This window comes from Chrysemys picta, chromosome 5 (genome assembly GCF_011386835.1).
Source record: "Chrysemys picta bellii isolate R12L10 chromosome 5, ASM1138683v2, whole genome shotgun sequence".
Classification (NCBI taxonomy): domain Eukaryota; kingdom Metazoa; phylum Chordata; order Testudines; family Emydidae; genus Chrysemys; species Chrysemys picta.
The window spans coordinates 65,230,936-65,257,756 of record NC_088795.1 but is presented as its reverse complement, the minus strand read 5'-3'; the positions used below and the strand labels follow the sequence as shown (position 1 = coordinate 65,257,756).

The 26,821-nt window shown below is 41.1% G+C and overlaps 1 protein-coding gene across 30 annotated transcripts in view; it reads right to left on the bottom strand.

Annotated features, from left to right (window-relative positions):
* The window catches only part of RAPGEF2 (Rap guanine nucleotide exchange factor 2), a 326,588-nt gene that overhangs the window by 52,332 nt on the left and 247,435 nt on the right, over positions 1-26,821 (bottom strand). For 29 of the 30 annotated variants that reach the window (XM_065597906.1, XM_065597907.1, XM_065597913.1 and 26 more), the window contains one exon: positions 18,646-18,777. The exons of the other annotated variant lie outside the window; for it this stretch is intronic. In XM_065597906.1, the coding sequence (XP_065453978.1) occupies positions 18,646-18,777 (132 nt within the window). The remainder of the gene's footprint in view (positions 1-18,645; positions 18,778-26,821) is intronic. 30 annotated transcript variants of the gene reach the window in all.

Genomic DNA, 26,821 nt, shown 5'->3' with positions numbered 1-26,821 from the left:
TGTCTTAAGACTGTATTTTTAAAAAATAAATAAATAGCATCAGAGGGGTAGCCGTGTTAGTCTGAATCTGTAAAAAGCAACAGAGGGTCCTGTGGCACCTTTGAGACTAACAGAAGTACTGGGAGCATAAGCTTTCGTGGGTAAGAAGAAGTGAGGTTCTTACCCACGAAAGCTTATGCTCCCAGTACTTCTGTTAGTCTCAAAGGTGCCACAGGACCCTCTGTTGCTTTAAATAAATAGCAGTTTTTCCTGCTTTTTTCTTAGCTAAAACTATTGTGATAGACATAAATCTCTCAGGCCACGATATCCCCTTTTTCCTGGAGAACTCTGTCATCCTTTGGAGGATAGTGAGCATGACACCGTTTTTGGCTGACAGCCTATTGGGGAGGGATAGGATGATCAAATTCAATTTTTAAGACTCAGTAACACTGTGCTCAATTAGCAGCTGGAAGATTTGCGACTCAGATTTGAGCTATGTCACAATCCCACTCCTCAAATAGAGGGTAATAAGGACCTGATATTTCTAATATAAAAACAAGCAGGAAGTGAGGTCATAATTTTCATAAACCACAAAGGAGCTGTAAAGTGATTACTTAAAATTATATTTCTTCTCTTAGTAATTCTACTGATATTTGTCTTAGGTTAGTCAGACAACAGGCTTGGTTCTGTTCTCCGAAAAGCAGATATTTACTGAATATTACAATTTAGCAGAAGAGAAGAAGTTAGATAACAGGAAAGGTCTTTTTTTTTTTTTTTAAGCGTGTCATCAGTACATGGAATAAATCGCAGCAATCATTAAGGAACTGAAATCATTATAATATAGGAAGCCACTGGAAAACTGGATTTTTAGCTTTCCAAAGAGGCATAATGGATTCATTTCCAATCCTGATGGTCAAGAGGTATGAAGCCTACAAGGAAAGTAATTGTGATTACCACCTTGAATACCCCCTTTGAAGGAAAGATACTTACCTTATTATAACTGGAGTTCTTCAAGATGTGTAGTCCCTATGGGGGTACACAGGAACTCTAAGCACCTGAGTCTGAGAAGTTATTGCAAGCCACTTCTGCTGGACCACACCTGCACATTCATTATCACTGTGCTCCACATTGAAGGTATCAGGGGCAGGGCTGACTAAAAGCCTCTCCAGTTCTTTCTCTACCACAAATCTTGTCATGATCCAAAGCAGAGGGAAGAAGGTCGGGCAGCTGAATGCAGACAGGGACCATACATCTGGAAGAACTCCAGTTACTTTAAGGCAAGTAACTTCCCTTTCTTCTACGAGTACTGGTTCCTATGTATATTCCACTGTGGGGGACTCACAACAAGCACTCAGGGGAGGAGGGCATGATAATGAAGTTTATAGAGCTGCTTTAGAACCGCTTCCCCAAAGGATGTGTCAGTGAAGTAGTCTTGGGTCAAGACATAATGTCTCATGCATGTGTGGCTCGAACTCCACACAGTGGCCCTGTAAATATCACGCAGGGACACCTCTTGAAGTGATGCTAAATGAGGCTGCATGTACCCTTCTAGAGTGAGCCCTTATCCCATGAGAAGGAAGTTGTGCCAACTAATAGAGTAAGAATGAGAGACTCTTTGAGAGAATATAGCTTGTCCTCACACTCATTCTGCTTTGGCAACCAATAGTCTAGGAGATTTCCTCATCTGTTTCGTTCTCTGCAGGTAAAATGCCAATACTTATCTCATGTTGAGGGAATGAAATCACTACTTGCTAGATGTATGGGGCTTCAGGGAAAACACAGACATGTGAATTAACTGATTTTTGTGAAATTCCTGAACTATTTTAGGAGTGAATTTTGGGTTTAGGTGTAGCAAGACTTTGTCCTTGTGGAATATTGTGTATGATGGATTGGCCATTAGGTCCTCATGTTCACCTACCCTTCTGGGAAAGGTGATTGTAATGATGAACATGACCTTCACTGACAGGTGAGACACAGAACACAAAGGGTGGCCTAGAGTGCTGAAAGCACGAAGTTAAGATCTCCATGAGGGTTGTCTCCCTCCCCCAGCAACAAGGTTTTGATCAGACCCTTCAAAAACCCAGCTGTTACTGGATGAGTAAAGATCAAGTAACCATCTGTTAGCAGGTGACAAACACTGATTGGTCAGATGCGAATCCATAGCAGGCTTCGGGAAAGGCCTGTCACCTTGAGAGCAAGGAGATAATCCAAAATAGCAGACTTATCAACTGTTTTTGGTGACAACGGTTTGCTAGACCCAGACAGAAAAACGTATCCATTTGGCTAACTAACATTTCCTGGTGGAGTCCTTTCTGCTATTAAGAATGGCTTGCACAACATGAACATTTTCAGTGTGATGCCCATCCAAATACCAAGCCATGAGATGAAGAGACTCCAGGTTGGGATCCTGGCCTTGCCATTCTCCTTGGTCAGAGATTCAGGAAGGAATGAATACTGACGAGCAAATGGGTTGACATTTGTCAGGAAAATGGGAAAGCAGAACTATCTAGGCCATTTGGAGGCGATGAAGATAACTCATACTCTGTCCTGTCCAATCCTCCATAGAATCTGAGAGAGTTGTAGGATGGGAGGAAAGGCATAGTTCCAGGAGAGCATCCCCTCTGGAATACTGTCACTGAACTTCTCTGGAGCAGTATATGTTGCACTACCTGTTTGCTTAGCAGGCAACAGGTTCCAAGCAGGGGTTCCCTGCTGAGTGAAGATGCTATCCACTACTGAACTGTGTAATTCCCACTTGTGGCAAAATGCCTGCTGAGGCTGTCTGCCAGCAAGTTTTGGGCACCCAGAAGTTAGACTGCACACAGGGTGATGTGGTTCTGGATATACCAGTTTTATAAATAGACCACTTCTATACACAGTGGAGGGATCTCGCCCCTCCCTGCTTGTTTATATAGAAAATGGTTGTTATATTGTCCAATATTATCAGGTCATGCTGGGTGCGTATGAGTAGTAGGAAAACTTTGAAGGCCTCTCAAACTGCTCTCAGTTCCAGAAGAGCTATGTGCTTTCTGGCTTTGTGAGGTCTTAGAGTACCTTGCACTGTTTGATTGTCTACGTGGGCTCCTCAGCTTATCAGAGTGCATCTAATCATCTTGTCGAGCATGGGGGAAAGAAATGGAACTCCCACATACACAAGTCCAGGCCCCTCTACCACATCAGTAAGGCCCTGACCTTGAAGGGATTGTTCCTATGGTGTTCATGCTGTGCTTGCACCATGTATATACTGTTTGGATCCAAGCCTGCAGGCAATTAACATGGAGTTTCGTGAATGGCATCATAGAAGTACATCACACCATATACCCCAGGAGAAGCAGACTGAGATTTGAGGGCTGTGTGTAACTAGATCTATAAGAGTGCCCTTGGTGTAAAATCAGTCCTTGGGGAGAGATGCCTTCATCTTGATCAAATCTAAGATTGTTCGTATAAATTCTACGGTCTGAGTAGCAGTCAAGTTAGACGTCTCTATGGTGGCCCAGGATCCCAGGGATGTTAGATGGTGGAGCAGCAGCAACAAGGCTGATGCTAAGACTTCCAGGCAAGACCTGTCAGTCAAAAGCCAGTCATCCAAGGATGGGAAGATGGGGGAGCTGCCTCATCTGAGCTGAACAAGAACTCTGCTCTCTTTATCAGGACAAAGTACTACTTTTCTTCCCTCTTGGGGGTAGGAGCATAGGTAGCCAGTGTGAGTCATACAGCAACTGACAGTTCTAATATGGTTTCATTTACCAAGCTGGATCCCTTAGCCTGTAGGATATTCAGGAGCTTATGTTGAGAATCCTGGACCTACTCTAAGAAGATCTGGAGCTATTCCACCTTAACAGCTCCTGAAATTGTCTACAATCATCTAGGGGAGATGGTGAGGCTGGAGCAACTGCCTCATCAGATGATGAGGATGACACTCTGGTTGGTATTGGAGGATTCAGCTCATCTTCCTCTTATTCCATAGGCTCAACAGGCAGTCCTAGTTAACACTTAGGAAGAGAGCAGTGGTAAGACTCACTCCTTGCTGGATCACACAGATTCCAGACAGCATGCATAAGTGTCACAAGGGACCCAATAATGCCAGTCTGATGGGTCAAAAGTAGGTTGTGGTGGTCTCCAAAGCAGTACCAGCAGTCCTGAGGAGGAAGTCCCTGCTGGTGTGGCAGAGGCTGGTTCCAGGAGACCCATGATCTCCTGTCTGGGTTGATCTCTCTAGGTGGAGGTGAAGCTGGTTCCTCTGATAAGTCCAATTCTCCTGACAATTAAAAGGTTGGATCAAGTTTCAATAGCAGTGATGTTGGTCCCCATGAGGGGAAACTGTGGCTAGTTGCCAGAAAGGAAGATAAAATTCTTCCAGAGTACTTGATTTCCCGGGTGTTAGTATTTCCTTGATGAGTATCAGTCCCAATAACAAGAGGAGTATGAAGATATCCTTTGGAGCAGTAAAAAGAAGAACAGGAGTACTTGTCGCACCTTAGAGACTAACAAATTTATTAGAGCATAAGCTTTCGTGGACTACAGCCCACTAAGCTTTCGTGGACTACAGCCCACTTCTGAAGTGGGCTGTAGTCCACGAAAGCTTATGCTCTAATAAATTTGTTAGTCTCTAAGGTGCCACAAGTACTCCTGTTCTTCTTTTTGCGGATACAGACTAACACGGCTGCTACTCTGAAACCTTTGGAGCAGTGTAAGTCACTGGCACCTTCAGAGGTTGTATCTTGTCAGTCTATACTGCCAGGCAGATTTAGATGTCGGTTCCTTATGGAGCCATGACAGTACCATCAGTGAATGAGTCTCCAACTTGGTGTTTTTTGACAGCACCAGCAGTTTCCAGTTCTTCAGGAACTGTTTAATTTTAGTTAGTACCACAATTGATGTTGAAGGTGATGCAGAGACCGGTGCCAAAGGAACCTTGTTTCTAGGTGCCTTCTGATCATGCCCATGAGGATAAGGAGGACCGCCTAAGTTCTTCTCTCTTGGGTGTGAAGGCTCACCCAGCTTGGACAAGATTGGGAATGGATCTCTTGTCTTAGAAGGTCTCGGAAGGGATCTCCTTTTTTGTTTGTGAGAATGCCCCTTACTCTCATGAGAAGGCCCATATGAAAGTTTTTTCCTTCTGCTAGCTTTCCGCGCTGGAGTCAGACACAGTACTAGGGGGTACGGGCCTTAATGATTCTAGGTGAGATATGGGGGCAGCCTCCCCAGTCTGGGTCTGACTGACACAACTGTGTACTCAGTAAGGTGTTTCTGAAGCCAAAGTTCTCTCACCTGCCACATTTATCAGGGAAAACAGCAGCAGATATTGCACTTTAGCCAAGATAGGAGCTTCTCTGAGGCAACAGAGCAGTGGTCTCCAAACTTTTTACCTCATGCCCCACCTTGAGTCCTGTCCAAACTCACTCCCCTGAGCTGGGGCCGGGAGTGGGGCCATGGCTTCAGAAGGTGGGGGGGGGACACAGACAGGGGTAAGGGAACCAAGACTGGGGCCACAGCAGATACTGGAATAGGCCTCCAGGGCCCTGGGTCAGCTGCCAGGGCCAGCAGCCAAATCTGGGCCAGGAGTGGAGCTGGGTGGCGCTCCCTTCCTGCCCCACGGGTGGCTGGCCTGGGCCCCAACCTCCCCCCGCCCCTTTAAAATGTTCTGCTGCAGGCCCCACAGTTTGGGGATCTCTGCAATAGAGGCACTGACTGAAAAGGAGGAGACAATAGTTTTTGAAGCCTGTATCCTCAGTATAATTTAAATCCCATGCTGGGAGACAGGCAGGGTTCCTACTATATGGATTCTGACACTGACTAAATGGGGAATTATCAAAACACTAACAAAAAAATCTCAGAATATAAAACTGAACATTTACAAGAAGAGAAAGGATCAGCTCTGGATACTGGAGAATTCCAACTCAGGACATGTAGCAATCAGAAGGACTTGGAGAGGAAGCTAGTTCACCCCGCCCCTTATACCTTTGGTGTGGAGCATGAGGAGAGCAGGAGCACTGGCACGGACCAACAGAAACTGCTTGCAAGAATTCCCCGATCTCAGAAGCATGGACCACATGCATATCCCATAGCGGAATACACATAGGAACCAGCACTCTAAGAAGAAACACACACACCCCAATTCTGACATTTTAGCAGGTGCTCTCATGAAATCAATTAGAACTAGAAAACACTCATTCATACCATCTGATAATACACCATCTTTATAAGGGTACAGATCATTAATCTCTAATATTAGCAGTTCATGAGATCCACTCAAATTCATGTCACACTAAAGGAATCAAAAACAAGAGCAGTCAGATCTTTAAAAAAAAAATCACTCTACCCCATCAGGGATAGAAATATTTTTGCTGACCACTGCAAACACTTTGAGAAATAGTAATTTCCTCCAGCCCACCCCCAATACAAGAATCCTACTCTGGTGACCAAAAAGAAAAAACTCAAGATCAACCATTTAATCTTTTTTTTTTTTTTAAAGTCTCTACAAAAGTACCTAAAATTAACTGCTCCAAATAGGGAGCTTCAAAGACAGTTTCAGACATCTTTTTATCTGAAAATAGATGTTTGACAGAACAGTAAATATTTACTCATCTCAAGCAGTCCAAGACATTACCAGGTTGGCCACATCCAAACGCTTGCTTTTGGAGAGGTATACCAATTAAAACTAAAGAATTGCCTTAAGAATTTTTCACACAACTGAATTTAGATGCAACTTCACAACATACCTCATTAGTGCGTGCTTCTAGATATCAAAGAATCTGCAACCAGATGCAACATAAAATGTATCTGTGAAAGCAGGTTTTACAAAGTTAATTAATCTCTTTTACAGCTGAAATCAGGGGTGGATGAATGTACAATATCCCCATAAGGAATAGAGCAGCAAGCCTTAATTTATTAGCTGCAATCACCACAAATTAGAAACTTGACACTGATTTTTAGAATCAATGCAGCTCTTAACTTTGTTTTAAAAAGTAAATGTGTAATATACACCCCTACCCCGATATAACGCTATCCGATATAACACAAATTCGGATATAATGCGGTAAAGCAGCGATCCAGGGGGGTGGGACTGTGCTCTCCGGTGGATCAAAGCAAGTTCGATATAACGCGGTTTCACCTATAACGCGATAAGATTTTTTGGCTCCCGAGGACAGTGTTATATCGAGGTAGAGGTGTATAGGGTAAGTATTGTCACCTTTTTTCTGTAATGGAAACTGCTGCATGCCCTTGTAAGGTGATAATGTTTTCACCCCATAGCTCATAGTATTACTAACCTGATCTCTCACCTGTGTACAACAGAAGTAGCTCCACCTGAGTCAATGGATAGAATCAGGCCCATTAGCTTAGTACATTAAGATCTAAATAAGAAAATCTATAATTTATTTATTTAACTAAATTCTGAAATCTCTGGAGTGTTTACTTTCAACTATGCCATACTATATGTGAATCCTATAAAAGAGGTTGTACTCATAAGCAAGGTCAGATTACTGTTCAATATTCTTTATGTAAAATAAGCTTGCCATGCGACATCACTGCTAAAATGTCCATCGTCTAACCCACTGTAAATAAAAAAAAAAAAAAAAAAAAATCAAATTTTAGACTTAAAGGGGAATCTGATAATAGTTTTCAGACATGGTAAGGACTGGTATAAAGAGGATGACAATCAATTGTTATCTATGTCCACTGAAGGGAGGACAAACAGTAATTGGGCTTAATCTGTAGCAAGGTAGATTCAGGTTAGATATTAAGAAAAACTTTTTAACTAGTGTAGTTAAGCTCTGGAATAGGCTTCCGAGGGTGCTTGTGTAATCCCTGCCACTGGAGGTTGTAAGAACAGGCTAGATACACACCTGTCTGGGATGGTCTAGATTTACTTGGTTCTGCCACAACACAGGGGGCTGGAATTGATGACCGTTCGAAGTTCCTTACAGCCATACATTTCTATGACTCTACGCTATTTAGGCCAGGGATTGTCTTCTACTGTGTGCTTGACAGTATAATAATGATCCTCATTTGGTGACTCAGACACAGTGATAAATGTGGTCTAGCTAAGAAAAAAGGGCAATTCACAAATACAAATTTAACCAACTATATTTTGTAGAAGTAGCAAAATGTACTATTTTATACTAGAATGTAAATATCTTTATCAGATTTTTTAAAATAATGAAAAATGCCAGAAGCAACTTATTAAGTGTAATTAAATAATTTATCCAAAAGATGATAAGACATAAAAATATAATGACTAATTAAAATAATTCCATATAAACAATAAGCACTCAAAGTGGGAAGAATTTTAGTTTTTCCTCAGAACACACCTAACAAGTTTGCACATGCCAACACGTATATTAATTTACTGTCAAAATATACCAGTTGTGTATTTTGGTCTCCTCCTTGCTAGAGCCACTCCAGAATTTCTTCAAAACTACATTGCAGACAATGTAAAGTCCTTCAAATTTAGCGGATTCAGTTTGAAATTACAAGTTTGCAGGATCCTCTTGCAGGCATATTAAAATCTTTCAATTGATCTGTTTCCAGATTTGTGTCTTCATGAATGAGGTTATGAGGTCAGGGGAGTGCCTGTTTTTGGACATGAAGATGTGACGTGGTAGTGGCATGTTTTCCCATGTGTTGTAGGGGAAATACTTGGACTGGTCCCTATGAGTATGTCTATACAGCAAAGAAAACCCCACAGCTGGCCTATGCCAGCCAACTTGGGCTCTCAGGGATCAGGCTGCAGGGCTGTTTCATTGCTGTGTAGACTTCCGGGCTCAGGCTGGAGCCCGAGGCCTGAGCCCGGGAGTCTACCCAGCAATGAAACAGCCCGAGCCCAAGTCATCTTGCACATGCTGGCCACAGGTTTTTCTTTGTTCTGTAGACATACCCAGCAGTTTCTTTCTAAAATCTACTGGTTTCTGTCAGGGCCTAAAAAATCCAGAAGGCACCATGCAGATATATAATATATGCTAACACTTCCAAGATGTTCATGATCAAACTCCGCAGAAGCAAATGCATTCTGTAAGCATGTTGTCCCCTCTGACTAAAGACCTGGGAAATTTGAAAAATAATTTAGCTTTCTAAATACATTAAAAGCAGGCTACAATTTGTTTCATAACAGAAACCTGGTTAAAACCTAAACTGTGAAGTGAACAGTGCTTCTCCATAATCTGAGGTTTCTAGACCAAGCCATTTTAAAGATACGTCTTTCCAGAGAAAAGTAGACGACTTTTCCAAAAGTGAAAAGTCCTTTCCCATCCACCACAAAACAGTTCCATATCTCAGGAAGTTCTGCCCAATGAACCTTAAATAAAAAAAGAAAAATTTTGGCTTTGATGCAATAATTCATGACAAATTTTAGAAACAGAGGAAATTTGGGGTCTGGAGGACCTCCCAGATAAGTGGGAAGCAAGTAGGACATATAGGTAAACTCTCCTGTCCAGGGAACTAAGAAGCCATCACAAACCCAAGCAGTTAGGTTGGGGCACCTCCTGCAATAGCTCTGCAGAAGGTGATTGGACTGTGATGCAAGCAAGCCCAAAAGGGGAAAGTTGATGCAGGAAACAAGACTCTGAAATGATGAACAACTTTCCCACTGAATAACTATTCCCCTGGATAAAGAATGGATTTGTTCAACAGGCAGCCGGGGGCACAGAAAGCTTCCACAGTTGAGATGTTCTTCTTGGACCCTTGGAAAAGAAGAGCTGACTCCAGCAACTAGGCTTTGTCCTTTATTTAGTCTTGTTTGTTGAGACAGACAACCATCACTGGGTTTTCTGCTCTCATAAAAGTGAGGTGGTCTTTTAAGAACTTCTCAAGGAACAGGAAGGTTAGCAGGATTGCCTGCAGCTCCAAGATAGCTTTGTACATCCTTAGTTCAAAGGAAGACCCTTGTCCCAAGACAGTCCTGCTTCAGGTGTGCCCCCATCCCAGGAGACTGGCAATAGTTAGATGAAAATCAAAAAGATCTTGAAGGGATGACCTTTCAGGGTGTGCTTTTTGAGCACCACCAAGAGTCTCTCTTCTGGACCACATGGTTGGAATGCTACAATATCTAATGTATTACTATGAAGTTCACTCCACATATATCATCTGAACAATACATGTATGTCATACATGGATTATGCAGTGTTGTAACCATGTTGGTCCCAGGATATTACAGGGACAAGGTGGGTGAGGTAATATCTTTTATTGGACAATTTCTGTTGGTGAGACAGAGAAGTTTTTGAGCTTACACAGAGCTTCTTCAAAGACGATCTCTGTGTAAGCTTGAATAAAAGATATTACCACACCCACTTTCTCTTTCTAGTACATGAATTATGGCTATCATAAAAAAATTTCTCCATGAATAGCTGAGGATAATGTGAATGACGATGCAACACCATGAAGCTGACAGAAATCTAAATTTTCAGTCCACTCAATAAATCATACTGACACAATTATGTAATCATTTAAGCAACTAATATCTGTTATAGGAGTGAGTTTGTTTTTAGCTGTATTTTTACTTCAGAATCTAAAAGAACATGCTCCAGGAAGACTAGTCTTACCTCCAGCTATCTGACAATTTGCTTTTTTGAGGTAACACAACATACTATTCACTAATACCAGGTGCAATGTCAGACTACAACTCTGACTACCAAAGGCTGATCTGTTTTATTAAGATCTGAAAGTGCCAGCGTGTTTTGTACTTGTATACTACAGAAACAGGGTTTGCAAAGAGATGGGTTACACTAGTTACCTTGATTTAACAGATTTTAAGACTTTTGGTTCTTTTTTTGAAGAGCATTTTTTTGGGGTGGAGTGCATTTCTTTTTTTCCTCTAATAGTCATAACAGTAAGAATGTTTCAAGCTCACATCTTGAAAACTACCAAGGGATACGTGTATCCTGGGAGGGTCACAAAAAGGATGTTAGCCGTTTCCTTTGCTGTTCCAGACAATCTGAAGCAGACGCAAGAGGGCACGTCAGGCTAACAGGAAGCTGTGCAATCTGATTGCAGGATAAGGGAAAGAAATGCTGCCAAGAGAAAGAATCTAAAAACAGTTTCCACCTTTTCAAAACAGGGGGAGGGGAGAAAACAACACAGCACCCTCATAGGCTCAAGTTTCTTGATTGCCAAACTTGGCTTGTCAGCTGGCAGCATAAACCACAGGTGTCCATAAAGGAAGCAGTTACTGCATGTGAGAAGCAGGAGTGAAAGGCAGTTTTCCAAAGTCAGCACAAGACAGAAGTGGGTATTATGGTATGTATAGGCGTGCCAAGAACAATCTCTTAACATCCAGTTTCCCCTCCCTCCCCAAAAAGCAACATTAAATAGTATGGCACTTTATAAACCTGCTTCCTGAACTAAGGTATAAAACAACATTAAGAAGTCTCATTCAAAGCACCTCAATGATCTCTATCTCAAACGGAGTCAGAGAAAAGATTGCATATAATCATCCTGGCAAGTAATACTTGTCTTAAATGAATTTATCTTTCATGTGCAGCACTTGACATATAAATTTAGTCATGACATTAATATTGAAACAGGAATATTCTAAGATCAATGCTGAAAACATCTGATGATTCAGCTTCATGATTTATTCAAATTAAAAAAGATCTACGAATCTATTTCCATTACAAACAGCAGCTCTTGAGGGCCTCCCCACCACCTCTGTATTTGCTATGAAGCAAATACAGAGCTACAGTTAACTGAGAAAATGTGCGACACCATATACTCAGATTTGCAGTGAAGGGTTAGTTAATAATATACTTCACAATTAAACAAACGCGAAACATTTTATTGATTTGTATTACCCATTTGAAAAAGAAGGCCTCTTTAACCCAACAATCTTGCTAAGAAGTTCTTTACAGCATTATCTATTCTAGAAAATGTATAGATGTCCATTTTAAAGACAAACACCATGATACGAGACCAAACCAGAGCAAACAATACTGATAACCTAATGCCCAGTATATGATCAAAACCAAGATACAGTAACAAAGTTTATGTAAGTTTTAGTTGACAATATTTTGTTTTTAAATAAAAATGAGGGAGAAGATAAAAGTGAAGGTAATAGTCTGTACTTATGAGAGCTAATTGTACTAGTGTCTCAGTTCTAACCAGTATTTTTCATGGATTATTGAGTTTTTGACTTGATTCAAATGAACTGCAGCTGCAAAAAAAAGAATAGTAATCTTCTAACCTGAATTTATATCCACTGCAGCAAGATGCCACGCTCATTTCCCTTATAACAGGGGTTGGCAACCTTTCAGCAGTGGTGTGCCGAATCTTCATTTATACACTCTAATTTAAGGCTTCGCATGCCGGCAATATATTTTAACGCTTTTTAGAAGGTCTCTCTATAAGTCTATAATATATAACCAAACTACTGTTATGTGTAAAGGGTGGCCTGCTGGGACTCCAGGCCCGAAAGCAGGATGAGCAAGGGCTGGAAACCAAGATTGGCAGCTGAGGTGAGTGGAGTAGGTGGCTGGTAGGCCTGAGCAGAGCTGGAGGCCTGGACCCTGTCTGCAAGACAGCCTCCAACTGGAAGCAAGGTGAGTGGAGCTGCGCGGTAGAGACCCCTGCTGGTGAGGGGCCAGCAGCCAGAACCCCAGGCCAGCAGCCGGTGCTGAGTTGGACCCGCGGCGCGACCCCAGCTGGCAGGAGCCGGCAGCGGGAACTCCAGAGTGGGGCGGGCTGAGCAGCTCAGCCTGCCGCGGCTCTGGGGTTTTCACCGGCGGCTCCTGCTAGCCGGGGTCTCAGCCTGCTGCCAGCCTGGGGTTCCTTCCCCCCAGGCCAGCAGCAGGTGCTGAGTTGGACCCGCGGCGGGTCCCGCAGGAGCCATCAGTTGGCAGCGGGAACTCCAGAGTGGCGGCGGGGCTGAGCGGCTCAGCCCACGCCGCATGCCAGGAAAAATCAGCTCGCGTGCCGTAGGTTGCCGACCCCTGCCTTATAGACTAAACTGGAGGTCAGAGATTAATGATTTACCCTCACCTGTGAACAGTCATAAAACATACCCTATTTCTACCCTGTAGAAAATAAATGAAGTATGTAAATGTTGTAGAACAGTGGTTTTCAACCTGTGGTCCACAGACCCTTGGGAAGTTGCAGACTATGTCTACGATTTCCAAGGGGTCCGCACCTCCATTTGAGCTTTTTAAGGGTCCGCACATGAATAAAGATTGAAAAACACTGGCGTAGAATATCTATCTTGAAGATCTATGCATAAGAATGCACATCACTCTGAGTGTATACACAGTTTTTTATTTGGAAAAAGCACAGCTTGAAGAGTATTTGCACAAAAATAAAAAATCATGGAGTAATATTCCATTTTATATTTTCAAGTTATCTGAATTCTTTATTATATAGTGATTATGGGTTATTATAATAACAGTTTTGAAAATTTATCTCATTACACGGTAGACTGAATGAATTTGTACCAGGACATTTTTTAAAAATGCATAATTTTAAGTATCTTTTAAAAACAGGCACACATGAATAATTGCAGCTTTCAGGTTAAATAACTAAGACAATATATTCCTTAAAATATAACGAATAATAATGTACCTGGAACTAGCAGATTAAAAGATTAATTTAAGAAAATGTATTTAAAAATTTCATTTGAGAAGAATCATATGGATTTATAGGTATAAAATCATTTGGAACTAAAAAACCATCAGCAAAGAGTTATAAATTGCTGAAAAAGGGTAATTACAAGAGAAGTGCTGACACAGCACTAACTATAGCAATTTCCCACATCATCATTTCAAAACTCAGAATCCCAAAAATGAATGATATTTTTGCCTATTCACAGACTGAAATTCACCCCTGCACAGAAAGTCTGGCACTTCGCTTAAAAGCAAACTTCAATGGGGCTTAAGCCTTGCATAGGCCGCTCTGCACCAGGGTAAATTTCATTCCCTACTGCAGGAGCTTTAATTTTTCTTTCCCGGTGAAAAGGATTTGACACACATGAACTTGATAGGAAGAGATACATTATTTGTAACAAGTGTTCACAAAATCAAAATGACTTTAATGTCAATGACCACTTTCATAAATTACTATTTATTTAAGCACAGGCTATGGACCTCCCTTAGCATAACTAAACTAGCCTCTTAAGTGAGGCCTTTTAACAACTTCATTTACACTGATTGTCATGTGCAGGATTCAGAATAATATTAAGTTTGTATGTGAAGGATTTTTAGATCGGGTTTTTTCATGTTCTAGAATCTAAATAAATATAATCAGCCTCATTTACAAAAGAGCATTTAAAGAGTCCTGGCTGGGATCCTCAAAGGAGCCTAAAGAAATTAGTTGCCAAAAGGCCATCCCTAACTCCCTACGGTTCATTTGAAACCCCAGCCAGACGCTACATAAAGGTAATTCCATTACTGCAAACTTAACTTCAGGAGATAAGTTCCATGCACTGGAAAATACAATACAGTAAAAGCTCTGTTATCCGGCACTCAATTAAGCAGAAAGCTCAATTAACCGGCATTTCTGATATCTCCCAATACAAATCTTCAATCTAGTAACCGGGACTAGTATACTGCCCAGCACGTTATGCAATTGCATATTCTGCACTCTACTTTTATGCAAAAGAGGCAGAAGACAAGTAAGCAAGCTGATATCAGGGATTTCTTCAAAAAAGCAGCTTTCAGGGTGTGTAATAGGGTCATAATAGGCCAATCTCCTACACCTTCTACATCTACAATGATAATTGATGTTGATAATGATGACCCTGAGGCACTGCAAGATCCTAAAGTGCCTTCTGAATCATCAAAGAAAGATTAAATTATGTTTAGTATAGTTTTAGTGTGAAGTGTATTTTTAAATGATCTGGATGTACGCCATGCACTGCCCATAGTGATATGTAGTGTCATAAGAGAACCTACTGTATAGAAAACTTTACCTGTATATACCTAAGTGCTTCAAGAAACCAACCACTCTGCAGTGCAGTACTACTACTGGATTGGTGAGTACCTGTATACTATTTTATACTTTATTCATTTTATTGTATTCTAATTCTTTGAAAATTGGTATTCCATTGTATAACTCTCAGTTAACCAAATATTCGATTAACCGGCACCCCTCTATTCCCCCAACATGCCAGATAACAGAGCTTTTATTGTAGCTATTCCTTTGTAGCTTCTATGAACATGGGATTTTGAATTCCATGAAGCTGAACGTGGGGAAGATCTTTTGGATAAACCTTAAAAATCCAAAGGTCTTGTCTCCTCTTCATGAGTATTAGAGAGCCATTGATACAGGTTTGCTTAAGGCTCTGCCAAAATTTCGCTGCCATTGTTCAGTGCAGTACCTATGTCCTTGTTGTATACCTAATTTAACCTGCAACTAGCTCCCAGAGACAGATGCATTCCATTGCTATTATGTGAATAGAATTTGTAAGGCACTTTGGAATCTTTAGAATAAAAACGCACTTACACTGTGAGACAATGTATTAATTCCCCAGTTCCACTCAGTATAACCCTAAATCCTGACCCAGAAGCACCATTCTCTTAGAGAGGCAAAAATTCTGATTTTGAAGGTAAATTCACTGTACTTGTCACACATTCCTAACTGTACAGCTACTTTAATAATTTTGTTAAAATAAATCCTTATGATACTGTCATTACTGTCTAAACTGAGCTGAGACCAAGACTTTAGCCAGTCTTCAATTACAAAGAAGGTTCCAGGTTTATCCACCAAATCAGACTATCACTAAAATCTAAAGTAATTATATGTAACAATTGTTCAAGTTCAAAATAGGCTATTAAGGGCAGCCAACAACAACAACATGCATTCTGGAGAACACAATATCCAATACCAAGGCAACTAAAAATCTATGCTTCTGCATATATAGGTTTTCTCCTTTAATCTAAATTACTATTTTTTTCTAATCTACCCTCAACTACTTTCTTACAAAATGATCAGATGTTTACATAGGTAAGTGGCTTTATTGCTCCTATAGCAGGCAGTAAGTGGTTTATGAAAAACTAAAGTGTGAACAGCACTCCAAAATACTTTTAACAGTTAATGCCAATTAAAGTAAATTAATTTGTTTCAAATTCACTTATGCTTCCCTACATACACATTTAAAACTGTACATTTTCCTATTTATGAGTATAAATTCTGCCCTCCAATACTTGCCTGCAATTCCTTGAATTCAATGGGAGCTACACCATGTGTGCATCAGGCAGAATTTAGGATTATGACTTGTTTTTGTTTTTATTTCAAATATTTATGTTATTTAGATTTATAAAACAAGCATTCAAACGCTTTGAAAGCCTTTAGATAACTTTCACAATAAATCTTTGACTACTCAAATCACTCCAAAGATATACAAAGATATCCCAGCAAACTTATGACAAAAAACCCTCCACAAGAGGCATAACAACCATTTTAAAAATTCCTCCAACTCTTAACCTGCCACCTCCCCGAATACCTAGAAGAACAGATGAAATACGCAAAGTATTAAAATCAAGTTCTGATAGACTAGGGAGACAGAGAGCAAAGTTAAAGACCCTCAAAATGCATACTGTTAGCAACTCCCTCCCTTACACTAAGCATGTTCCAGCTCAAGAAAACCCACTAATTTCAACTGTGGCAGTTTGGCATCAGGAGAGAGGCAGTCTCTCTTTCACATACTAGGTCATAAACCTTAAATTCTAAAATTTCAAAACTTCCAATCTAACATTGGGTGAAAACATTTCTCTCCAAAACTATAAATTACAAATAGATTCAATCGAAGTTCATACAGAACACGTTGGCTTCTATTATGGTCATTTCTCTAGATGCTGCCAAGTGGCTCTGATAGTTACATGTAAACATTAAAGCCAGGTCTATGCTACAAAGTTTTATCAGCACAGCTATGTGGGATAGGAGTGTAGGGAAAAAAACAAAACACCACTCCTAAACTATGTCTCCCCAACCCCTCCCACCACCACCCAATGTAGAGACACAATTATACCAGCAAAAGGACTCATTTTGCCAGTATATGCTGCATTTTCACTAAAGGGCTTTGCTGGTATAGCTATACCAGCACAGCCTTTGTAGTGAAGACTAGACCTAAGTATTGCCTTCAAATAAATAGGAGAATGTGCATCAGATTCATTAAGTTACCAATCATGAGTTACCTTTAAACGTTAGACTAGTACAGAGGTTCCCAAAGTGGGCGATACCGCCCCCTGGGGGGCGCTGGAACGATCCAGGGGGGCAGTAGTAGCCTCGGGTGCAATTGGGGGGCATTGAATAAAAATAAGGGGGCGGTGGAAGCATAAAGAAAGAATATAAGAAAATTTTGAAAAACCGTTCGTACATGTTTCATCTGTTGTGTAACAGAGTTAAAGTTGTAGTGATTACTTTATTTTCCAAATAAATTCACAAATTATAACCGATCAGGTGTCAAGTCCGCCAACAGCTCTTAACAAGCAAGTGTTGGCAGGCGAGCGTGTTGCGCATTGTCGGGAAGTCCAGCATGCATCGGCAGGAATATGTGCGTGTAATGACTTGTTTACAATACGATACTATAAATAGGCGACATGTATGAAATCTAATTTAGATTGTTTCTTAATTGTGTAAAAAGCAGTTAACAATAGTGCAATAAGTATTTAAATTTTTTTATTCATATTCAATACCTTCGATCTTTACGGATTACGGATCACATACAAAGCAAATTATATTATTGTTGTTTCAATAAAAGAGCAATTTACACGTGAGTATTTTTTATACATTTTCTTACATATCTACCGTACGTTTCTGTGTCTCTAGTGCTTACTAATAATAAAATCGTAGCAGGCTTGTGGCGGTACAGTACTATTTGAAGTGTACAGTCAATATATTTGTCATTTTTTATTACAATATTAACGAAAACGGGAATGAAATTGTAAAAAAACTGTTAACTATTAACATTTATTTATATCTATCGAATCATCTGTGTTAATTGGTAAATAAGGCGTGTGTTAATAAGGAACAATTATTTAAATAAGGGCAAACTAAATTAAAACTATTAACTGATTTTTAATTGCATATTGATTATTTTTTAATTAATTATTTCTTGATAAATTTAGTTTGATATTTGACAGTTTAATATCAAATACATATATCTAATGCTGAGCAAAGAACAAAACCCAGTTTATTAGTTTCATTAGTATTTTAGTTTGGTTGTCTTTTGCCATCTTACGCAAAAAACACTGTATACCTGATGTCGTGGGCGATATTCTAATAACACATCTTTCTTTACTATATTGTAGGACGTAGGTAGAAATATAGATACATAAAAGAACACAAATTTGTCACTGCATCTTTCGGTTTGTTCACTTAAACAAGGTAGATTTCCAGGGGGCGTTGAGTAATTTTTTTTCTGAAAAGGGGGGCGCTGAGTAATTTTTTTTTCTGAAAAGGGGGCGGTAGGCCAAATAAGTTTGGGAACCTCTGGACTAGTATATGGATCAAAATCTCAAATTCCTCCCTTTTTAAGAGAGAACATACTTCCCTGTAAATAATTTGATTTTTCTTTTGTTTCACTAGATGAATATTGACAAAAAGCAATGAAATGTATATTCAACATTAGGTGCATCAAAATACCTACATTACAGTACATGTAATCACTTATAGGCTGACATTCTGGAATTAAAATATTTATCTTAAGAAAATTGTTTGAGGAGCAGGTATTATGAAATACTGTCTTACCTGGTAGATATCAGAAAGGCTGCTGCTTCCAGAATCACTAGTGATGCTACATCCTGAGTGACTAGAGGTAACGTGGGTCACCTGTGGGTGGAGACTGTCAGTAAGATGCAGTTTTGTGAAATCTGCAGGAAGCTACAGATGGAGTAGAAAAAGCAGCATTACAATATGGATCAGGTATGCACTCCAAAACACATTTAAATTGTTCATGCCACATTTTACTCCCTGCCAGGACCAAAAGCTGTCCAAAACATATTAAGAAGGCTCTTGGAGTTTGAGGATACAGCTTGCAACTTTAAGATTTATAGTTAAATTTGCTAACAGTTCAACAAAGTATCACAAGTGTAAAAAAAAAAAAAGACTTGCTTCAAATGTAACAAGAGATACAAAGACCATATCTAAAAACAAACACTGATGAACAAAATGTACTTCAATTCCAATGCTATGTTTAGATATAACTAAATTCCATGAGAGCCTTTTGTCAGTTTAAACAGTAAGGGTTTCTTGAAGGATGGGATTAGGAATGACCAATGTTGTATAGTAATTCCTCACTCAACATTGTAGTTATGTTCCTGAAAAATGCAAGTTTAAGCGAAACAATGTTAAGCGAATCCAATTTCCCCATAGGAATAATGTAAACGGGGGGAGGGGAGGGGGCGGGGGCGGGGGGGTGTTAAGTTCCAGGGGAAAATTTTTTGCCAGACAAAAGACTTATATGCTGTTTGACTCACAGCTGTGACTAGGGTAAGTGAATATCCTCTGGGCCCAGGGTGAGGGTGTGGGCCAACAACACTCCCTCTCCCCCAGGCCAGCAGAGTCCTCCGCATGCAAGCTCTGGGGGTTTGGGCTTGATACAGGAGCCAGGCAGAGCAGGCAAGCAGCAGCATGTAGGAAGGGACACTGTGCTGCATCCTTTCCCAGCACCCCGGGGGATGTCTCTGCTGGCCTCTGAGCAGCAGATCACACAAATGCCTGCTCCAGATAAGTATCAGAGGGGTAGCCGTGTTAGTCTGGATCTGTGCACCCAACAAAGTGGGTACAGGTCTGTCTCATCTTACGCTGGGGTTACGTTCCGCAGTCAGAGCCTAAAGCAAAAATCTCGTATAGTCAAAATTACATTGAGTGTAATGGCAGGCGGAATCGCCTGCACTACAGGAAGAATATTTAAATTGTCATTTTCCTCTTTTTTTTTTTTTTTGTTTTGTTTTTGCCGACCGCATAAAGCTGAAATCGCACATGTTAAATGCGCCTAAGATGTGACAGACTTGTATTCACCCACGAAAGCTCATGCTCCAATATGTCTGTTAGTCTATAAGGTGCCACAGGACTCTTTGCTCCTCCAGATAAGTCACTGAACAACTCCCCCACCCCCCGGGGAGACCAGTCATCTCCTAAGGCAGTGGTTCTCAAACTTTTGTACTGTTGACCCCTTTCACACAGCAAGCCTCTGAGTGAGACCCCCCTTAAATATATAAAAAAGTGTTTTTAATTTGTAACACCATTATAAATGATGGAGGCAAAGCGGGGTTTAGGATGGAGGCGGACAGCTCGCAACCCCCCATATAACAATCTCGCAACCCCCTGAGGGGTCCCAACCCCCCGTTTGAGAACCCCTGTCCTAAGGGAACCAATCTGCCAGGTTGCATGATACGCTCGGGACACACAACGCAGAGACATTGGGCCTTTAGATCCCTGAAGAGCTGGAGACAAGCCATAGGCTTCTGGAAGACCTTCCTCTCAGAGCAGCAGCTAATCCCGAGAGGAGCAGGTGGAGGGAGCAGCAGCAGCGATCTCGCAGGAGGAGAAAGCAGCCCTGAGGCAGCCGCTCTGCTGGGGCAGGCTGCCCTCAGTCGCTGCAGCATCTGGGAGCCGGTCAGAGGCAAGAGCCGCGAGTGATGGGGTCCCAGCACAGCTTGGCGCTAGCGCAGGGGGTGTCTCTAGGTGCAGGAAGTCTGGCGGCGAATCAGCAGCTCTCTCTGCTACCGGGTGAGTAAACCTGCCCTGGGCAGCAGAGGAGAGCGCCTATAATCCACAGATACCGACTTTTCAAACTGACGGGGGGTGCTCGACCTTCAGCTCTGCCCCAGGCCCTGGCCCCCACTCCACTCCTTTCCCCAAGGCCCCACCCCACCTCCTCCCACCTCAGTTCTGCCTCTTACCCCCAGCACACCACATCACTCCGTGAAACGGCACTGGTGAACATTGTGCAACTTTAAATTAGCATGTTCTCTAATAGAACAGCGACTAAAACAAAAGAACTTTAACCGAGACGACTTTAAGTGAGGAGTTACTGTAAACTTTTCAGTAGTAAAGCACTTTGAATATGGATTTTTCTATACCTGTGTCACTGAAATCAATTATTATAGCACAGTAAAACCTGCTTGACTCAACTATCAGTCACTCTTTAAACCATAAACTCAGACAATAGGAAACAAAGGAAACAAAGCATAACTAATAATTTGCAGAGCTACAAAAATTATTCCGCAACCAATGTAACTGAACAATTTAAGCAACTGCAGAATCCCATTTGGTCACATTCCAATAAAGGAATAGGCATTGCTGTAATCACTTCAACACCACCAAACTGATTAAAACCCTAGCAACTTAAACTGTTTACTCACCAAACAAGCCCTTATTCAACCCTAGCTGCCCTCCATTCCCTAAGTTTAAGGTCCATATTTAAATGTGGTTCCATGTGTGTAGCTCCCATGGAAATCAATGTAAATTGTTTATAAAAACTGATAGTTGACTAAAGGCCTTCATAAAGGGAAGTAACAGCCAACCTAATTACAGTACAATCTGAAGAAATATTTGAATGGTTGTTCAGTCATATTACTGAAGATCTAATATGCCAATCCTACCTAACCAAAAGCATAAAAGTCTATTATCTATTTACACCATAATATATATTGCAGGCGGGCAATTTAAATATTGCACTTTTTGTAAATATATACAGCCAGTAAATATTAAAATATTGGATATTTAAACCATTTTATGTGTCCGGCAAACTCTATTACAGCGGTTTTCAAACTCTTTTTCTGGGGACCCAGTTGAAGAAAATTGTTGATGCCCGCGACCCAATGGAGCTGGGATGAGGGGTTTGGGGTGTGGGAGGGGTTCAGGACTGGGGCAGAGGGTTGGGGTGCGGGGGTGAGGGCTGCAGGATGGGGCTGGGAATGGGGGGCTCAGTGTGTGGGAGGCGTCTCTGGGCTGGGGGAGGGGTTTGGGGTGCAGGAGGGGGTTGGGGGCTGGGTGCAGGAGGGGCTCCAGGTTTTGGGGGCTCGGCTGGGGTAGGGAGTTGGGGTGTGGGAGGGGGTCAGTGCTCTGGGCTGGGGGGGTTGGGGTGCAGGAGGGGGGTCAGGGCTGTAGGCTGGGGCTGCGGATGAGGAGTTTGGGGTGCAAGAACGGGTTCCAGGTTTGGGGGGCTCAGGGCTGAGGCACACAAGCGGCTCCGCACAACTCTTACCTGCAGGCACCAAGCCCCTCCCCCCCCCCAAGTTCCCACTGGTCGGTTCCCAGCCAATGGGAGTGCAGAGCCGGTGCTCAGGCAGTACGCAGAGCCACATGGCCCCCCTGCCTGGAAGCCGGACTGCTGCTGGCCACTTCTGGGGCACAGCGCGGTGTTGGAACAGATAGGCACTAGCCTGCCTTAGCCAGGCAGCACCACCGACCGGACTTTTAACGTCCCGGTTGGCAGTGCTGACCAGAGCAAGGCAACCCAGTGCCTTACATGCCGTGACCCTCTACTGAGTCACGACCCACAGATTGAAAAACACTGCTCTATTACATATTCAAATTAGCACCAATGTTATTATGGGGGCATTGATATGAACTCTATAGTTGAAGCTGCACTGAGATTTTCACTTACAAACAGGACTAAACTTCTGTTTCACAACTCAGTGTTTGATTTAAGTCTCCAAATTTGACACATTAACTCTTCAGAAGGCAACTCAATTTACAATAATTCTTTTAAATAATATTTACTCACTTCTGCCACAAAAACATTTAAAAAACTAAAAATGATCCGTATTCAAATTTGCTTTGTATTGCTCATAATTCTTTGGAAGCCTCTAGCTAACCAATCACAACCTGCACCAACTCAGAACTTCTCACACAGTATCCTGATTGGAGCTGTGTAAATAACTGATTTTTTGGTTTTTTGGCTGAAATGAAAATTCTGAAAAATATTTCAGATGAACACAAAACAAAAAACAAAAACAAACAATTGTTTTGGGTTATATAAAACATTCTGTTTGATCTGAAATAAAGTGTTTCATTTGAGGCATTTATAACTTTTTTCTATTACAAGTAAAGCTCTTGATTAATCGCAGTTAACTCATGCAATTAATTAACAAAATTAATCATGATTAAAAAATTTTATCACGATGAATTGCAGATTTAATCGCACTGTTAAATAACAGAATACCAATTAAAATCGATTAAATATGTTTGGATGTTTCCCTACATTTTCAAATATATTGATTTCAATTACAACACAGAATACAAAGTGTACAATGCTCACTTTACATAATTTTTTATTACAAATATATGCACTGTAAAAATGATAAATAGTATTTTTCAATTCCTCATATAAGTACTGTAGTGCAATCTCTTTATTGTGAAAGTGTAACTTACAAAAGTAGATTTTTTGTTACATAACTGCACTCAAAAACAAAACAATGTAAAACTTTAGAGCCTACAAGTCCACTCAGTCCTACTTTCTGTTCAGCTAATCACGAAGACAAACAAGCTAATTTACATTTACGGGACATAATGCTGGTAAATTATTATTTACCATGTCACCTGAAAGTGAGAACAGGCATTCGCATGGCACTTTTGTAGCCAGCATTGCAAGGTATTTACGTGCCAGATACGCTAAACATTCATATGTACCTTCATGCTTCAGCCACCATTCCAGAGAACATACTTCCATGCGGATGATGCTTGTTAAAAAAAATAATGCGTTAATTACATTTGTCAGTCAACTCCATGGGGAATAACTGTATGTTTCCTGCTCAGGTTTACCTGTATTCTGCCATATATTTCGTGTTACATCAGTCGCAGATGATGACCCAGCACACATTTGTTTTAAGAACACTTTTACTGCAGACTTGACAAAACGCAATAAAGGTACCAATGTCAGATTTCGAAAGATAGCTACAGCACTCGACCCAAGGTTTAAGAATTCGAAGTATGCCTATGCCAATGCGGAAACTACAAAACCCGGACCACTAAAAAACAGAAAATCAACCTTCTGCTGGTAGCATCTGACTCAGATGATGAAAATGACCATGTGTCAGTCCACTCTGCTTTGATCGTTATCGAGCAGAACCTGTCATCAGCTTGGACACATATCCTCTGGAATGGTGGTTGAAGCATGAAGGTACATATGAACCTTTAGCACATATGGCACGTAAATATCTTGTAACGCCGGCTACAACAATGTCATGCGAATGCCTGTTCTCACTTTCAGGTGACATTGTAAACAAGAAATGGGCAGCATTATCTCCTGTAAATGTAAGCAAACTTGTTTGTCTGGGTGATTGGCTGAACAAGAAGTAAGACTGAGTGGGTTTGTATGCTCTAAAGTTTTACACTGTTTTATTTTTGAGTGCAGTTATTTTTTGTACATATTTCTACTTTTGTAAGTTCAACTTTCATGATAAAGAGATTGCACTACAGTTTTGTATTGGGTGAATTGAAAAATACTATTTCTTTTGTTTTTTACAGTGCAAATATTTGTAATCAAAAATAAATATAAAGTGAGCACCGTACATTTTGTATTCTGTGTTGTAATTGAAATCAACGTATTTGAAAATGTAGAAAACATCCAAAAATATTTAAGTAAATGGCATTTTAGTATTGTTCATCAGTGCGATTAATTACAATTAATTTTTTAATCGTGCGATTACTTGCAATTTTTTAAATTGCTTGATAGCCCTAATTTAAAGTAAAATATATTTGAAAATGTCATTCACAACACCCTTAGAGGAGGTGGTGCTGCCTCCCTCACACCTTATAGCCACGTGTCTACATGAAGGAAAACACAGAGCACTCACATGTCCAATACACGCTCTCAAAAATCTTAAGTAATACACCTTCGTGAGAGTTTATGTTGTTTTTTTAAAGTAATAACAGCTTATGCAACAATTGCTAGTATATCCAAAATCCAGTAGATAATGCAAACCAGCACCGTCTGAACCCGAGTAAGCCAATCACCTCCTTTTTTCATAATGTCTTTTAGATAGCTTTGCTACTAGCTACAGAATTCCTTTCATCACCATTAGTACAATTCTCCTCAAGTCATAACCCTAATGAATGCAACCCTCTAAGGCCCAATTCCAAAAACTCTGACCAAAAGTTGTTGTTAAATAATATTCAATTCCGGAAGGTACAGTGGTTAAAACTCAAAATATTTTACGCAAACAGCAGGTATTTAGTTTTTAAGAGACTCAAAGAACATAGGCACAAGACTCCAGTATAACTGATAAAATATGGTGTAAATAAAAACAGACCTCCTGAATTCCTAATATTTTACTAATGTAGGCTACTATTTATGCCTATACTCCAGCAGAGGGGCATTGCTGGCACATGATTGCATATATCACATTGGTAGATGTGCAGGTGAACGAGCCCCTGATGGTATGGCTGATGTGATTAGGTCCTATGATGATGTCACTTGAATAGATATGTGGACAGAGTTGGCATCGGGGTTTGTTACAAGGATAGGTTCCTGCTGAAGTGAAAAAACAGATTGACAGAGCCAGACAAGTCACCTCCTACAAGACAGGCCCAACAAAGAAAATAACAGAACACCACTAGCTGTCACCTTCAGCCCCCAACTAAAACCTCTCCAGCGCATCATCAGAGATCTACAACCTATCCTGAAAGATGATCCTTTACTCTCACAGATCTTGGGAGACAGACCTGTCCTCGCTTACAGACAACCCCCCAACCTAAAGCAAATACTCACCAGCAACCACACATCACTGAACAAAACCACTGACCCAGGAACCTATCCTTGTAACAAACCCCGATGCCAACTCTGTCCACATATCTATTCAAGTGACATCATCATAGGACCTAATCACATCAGCCATACCATCAGGGGCTCGTTCACCTGCACATCTACCAATGTGATATATGCCATCATGTGCCAGCAATGCCCCTCTGCCATGTACATTGGCCAAACCGGACAGTCTCTATGCAAAAGAATTAATGGACACAAATCTGACATCAGGAATCAAAATACTCAAAAACCAGTGGGAGAACACTTTAACCTGTCTGGTCATTCAGTGACAGACCTGCGGGTGGCTATATTACAACAGAAAAACTTCAAAAACAGACTCCAACGCGAGACTGCTGAGCTAGAATTGATATGCAAACTAGACACAATCAACTCCGGTTTGAATAAGGACTGGGAATGGCTGAGCCATTACAAACATTGAATCTATCTCCCCTTGTAAGTATTCTCACACTTCTTATCAAACTGTCTGTACTGGGCTAGCTTGATTATCACTTCAAAAGTTTTTTTTCTCTTAATTAATTGGCCTTTCAGAGTTGGTAAGACAACTCCCACCTGTTTATGCTCTCTGTATGTGTGTATATATATCTCCTCAATATATGTTCCATTCTATATGCATCCGAAGAAGTGGGCTGTAGTCCACGAAAACTTATGCTCTAATAAATTTGTTAGTCTCTAAGGTGCCACAAGTACTCCAGTTCTTCTTTTTGCGGATACAGACTAACACGGCTGCTACTCTGAAACCTGAAATAAAATTATATTTATTACTAAAATATCAATTCTACAAAATTAGTCTATGTAGAAAAAATAGTGCACTCATTATACAGTAACTCCTCACTTTAAATTGTCCCCGTTAATGTTGTTTCGTTGTTACGTTGCTGATCAATTAGGGAAAATGCTCATTTAAAGTTGTGCAATGCTCCAGTCTTATGTTGTTTGGCTGCCGCTTTCTCCACAGCTGGCAGCCTCCCTACGCGCCCCCCCTTCCCACAGCGCCTCCCGCCCGCCGGCAGACCCCGCAGATCAGCACCTTCCCCCTCCCCCCCCGCCTGCGGCAATCAGCTGGCTTGCGGCGTTTGGGGGCAGGAGGGAGCGGGGAGGAGCAAGGACTTGGCGCGCAGGCTCCCCCTCCCTCCCCAACACCGCAAGCCAGCT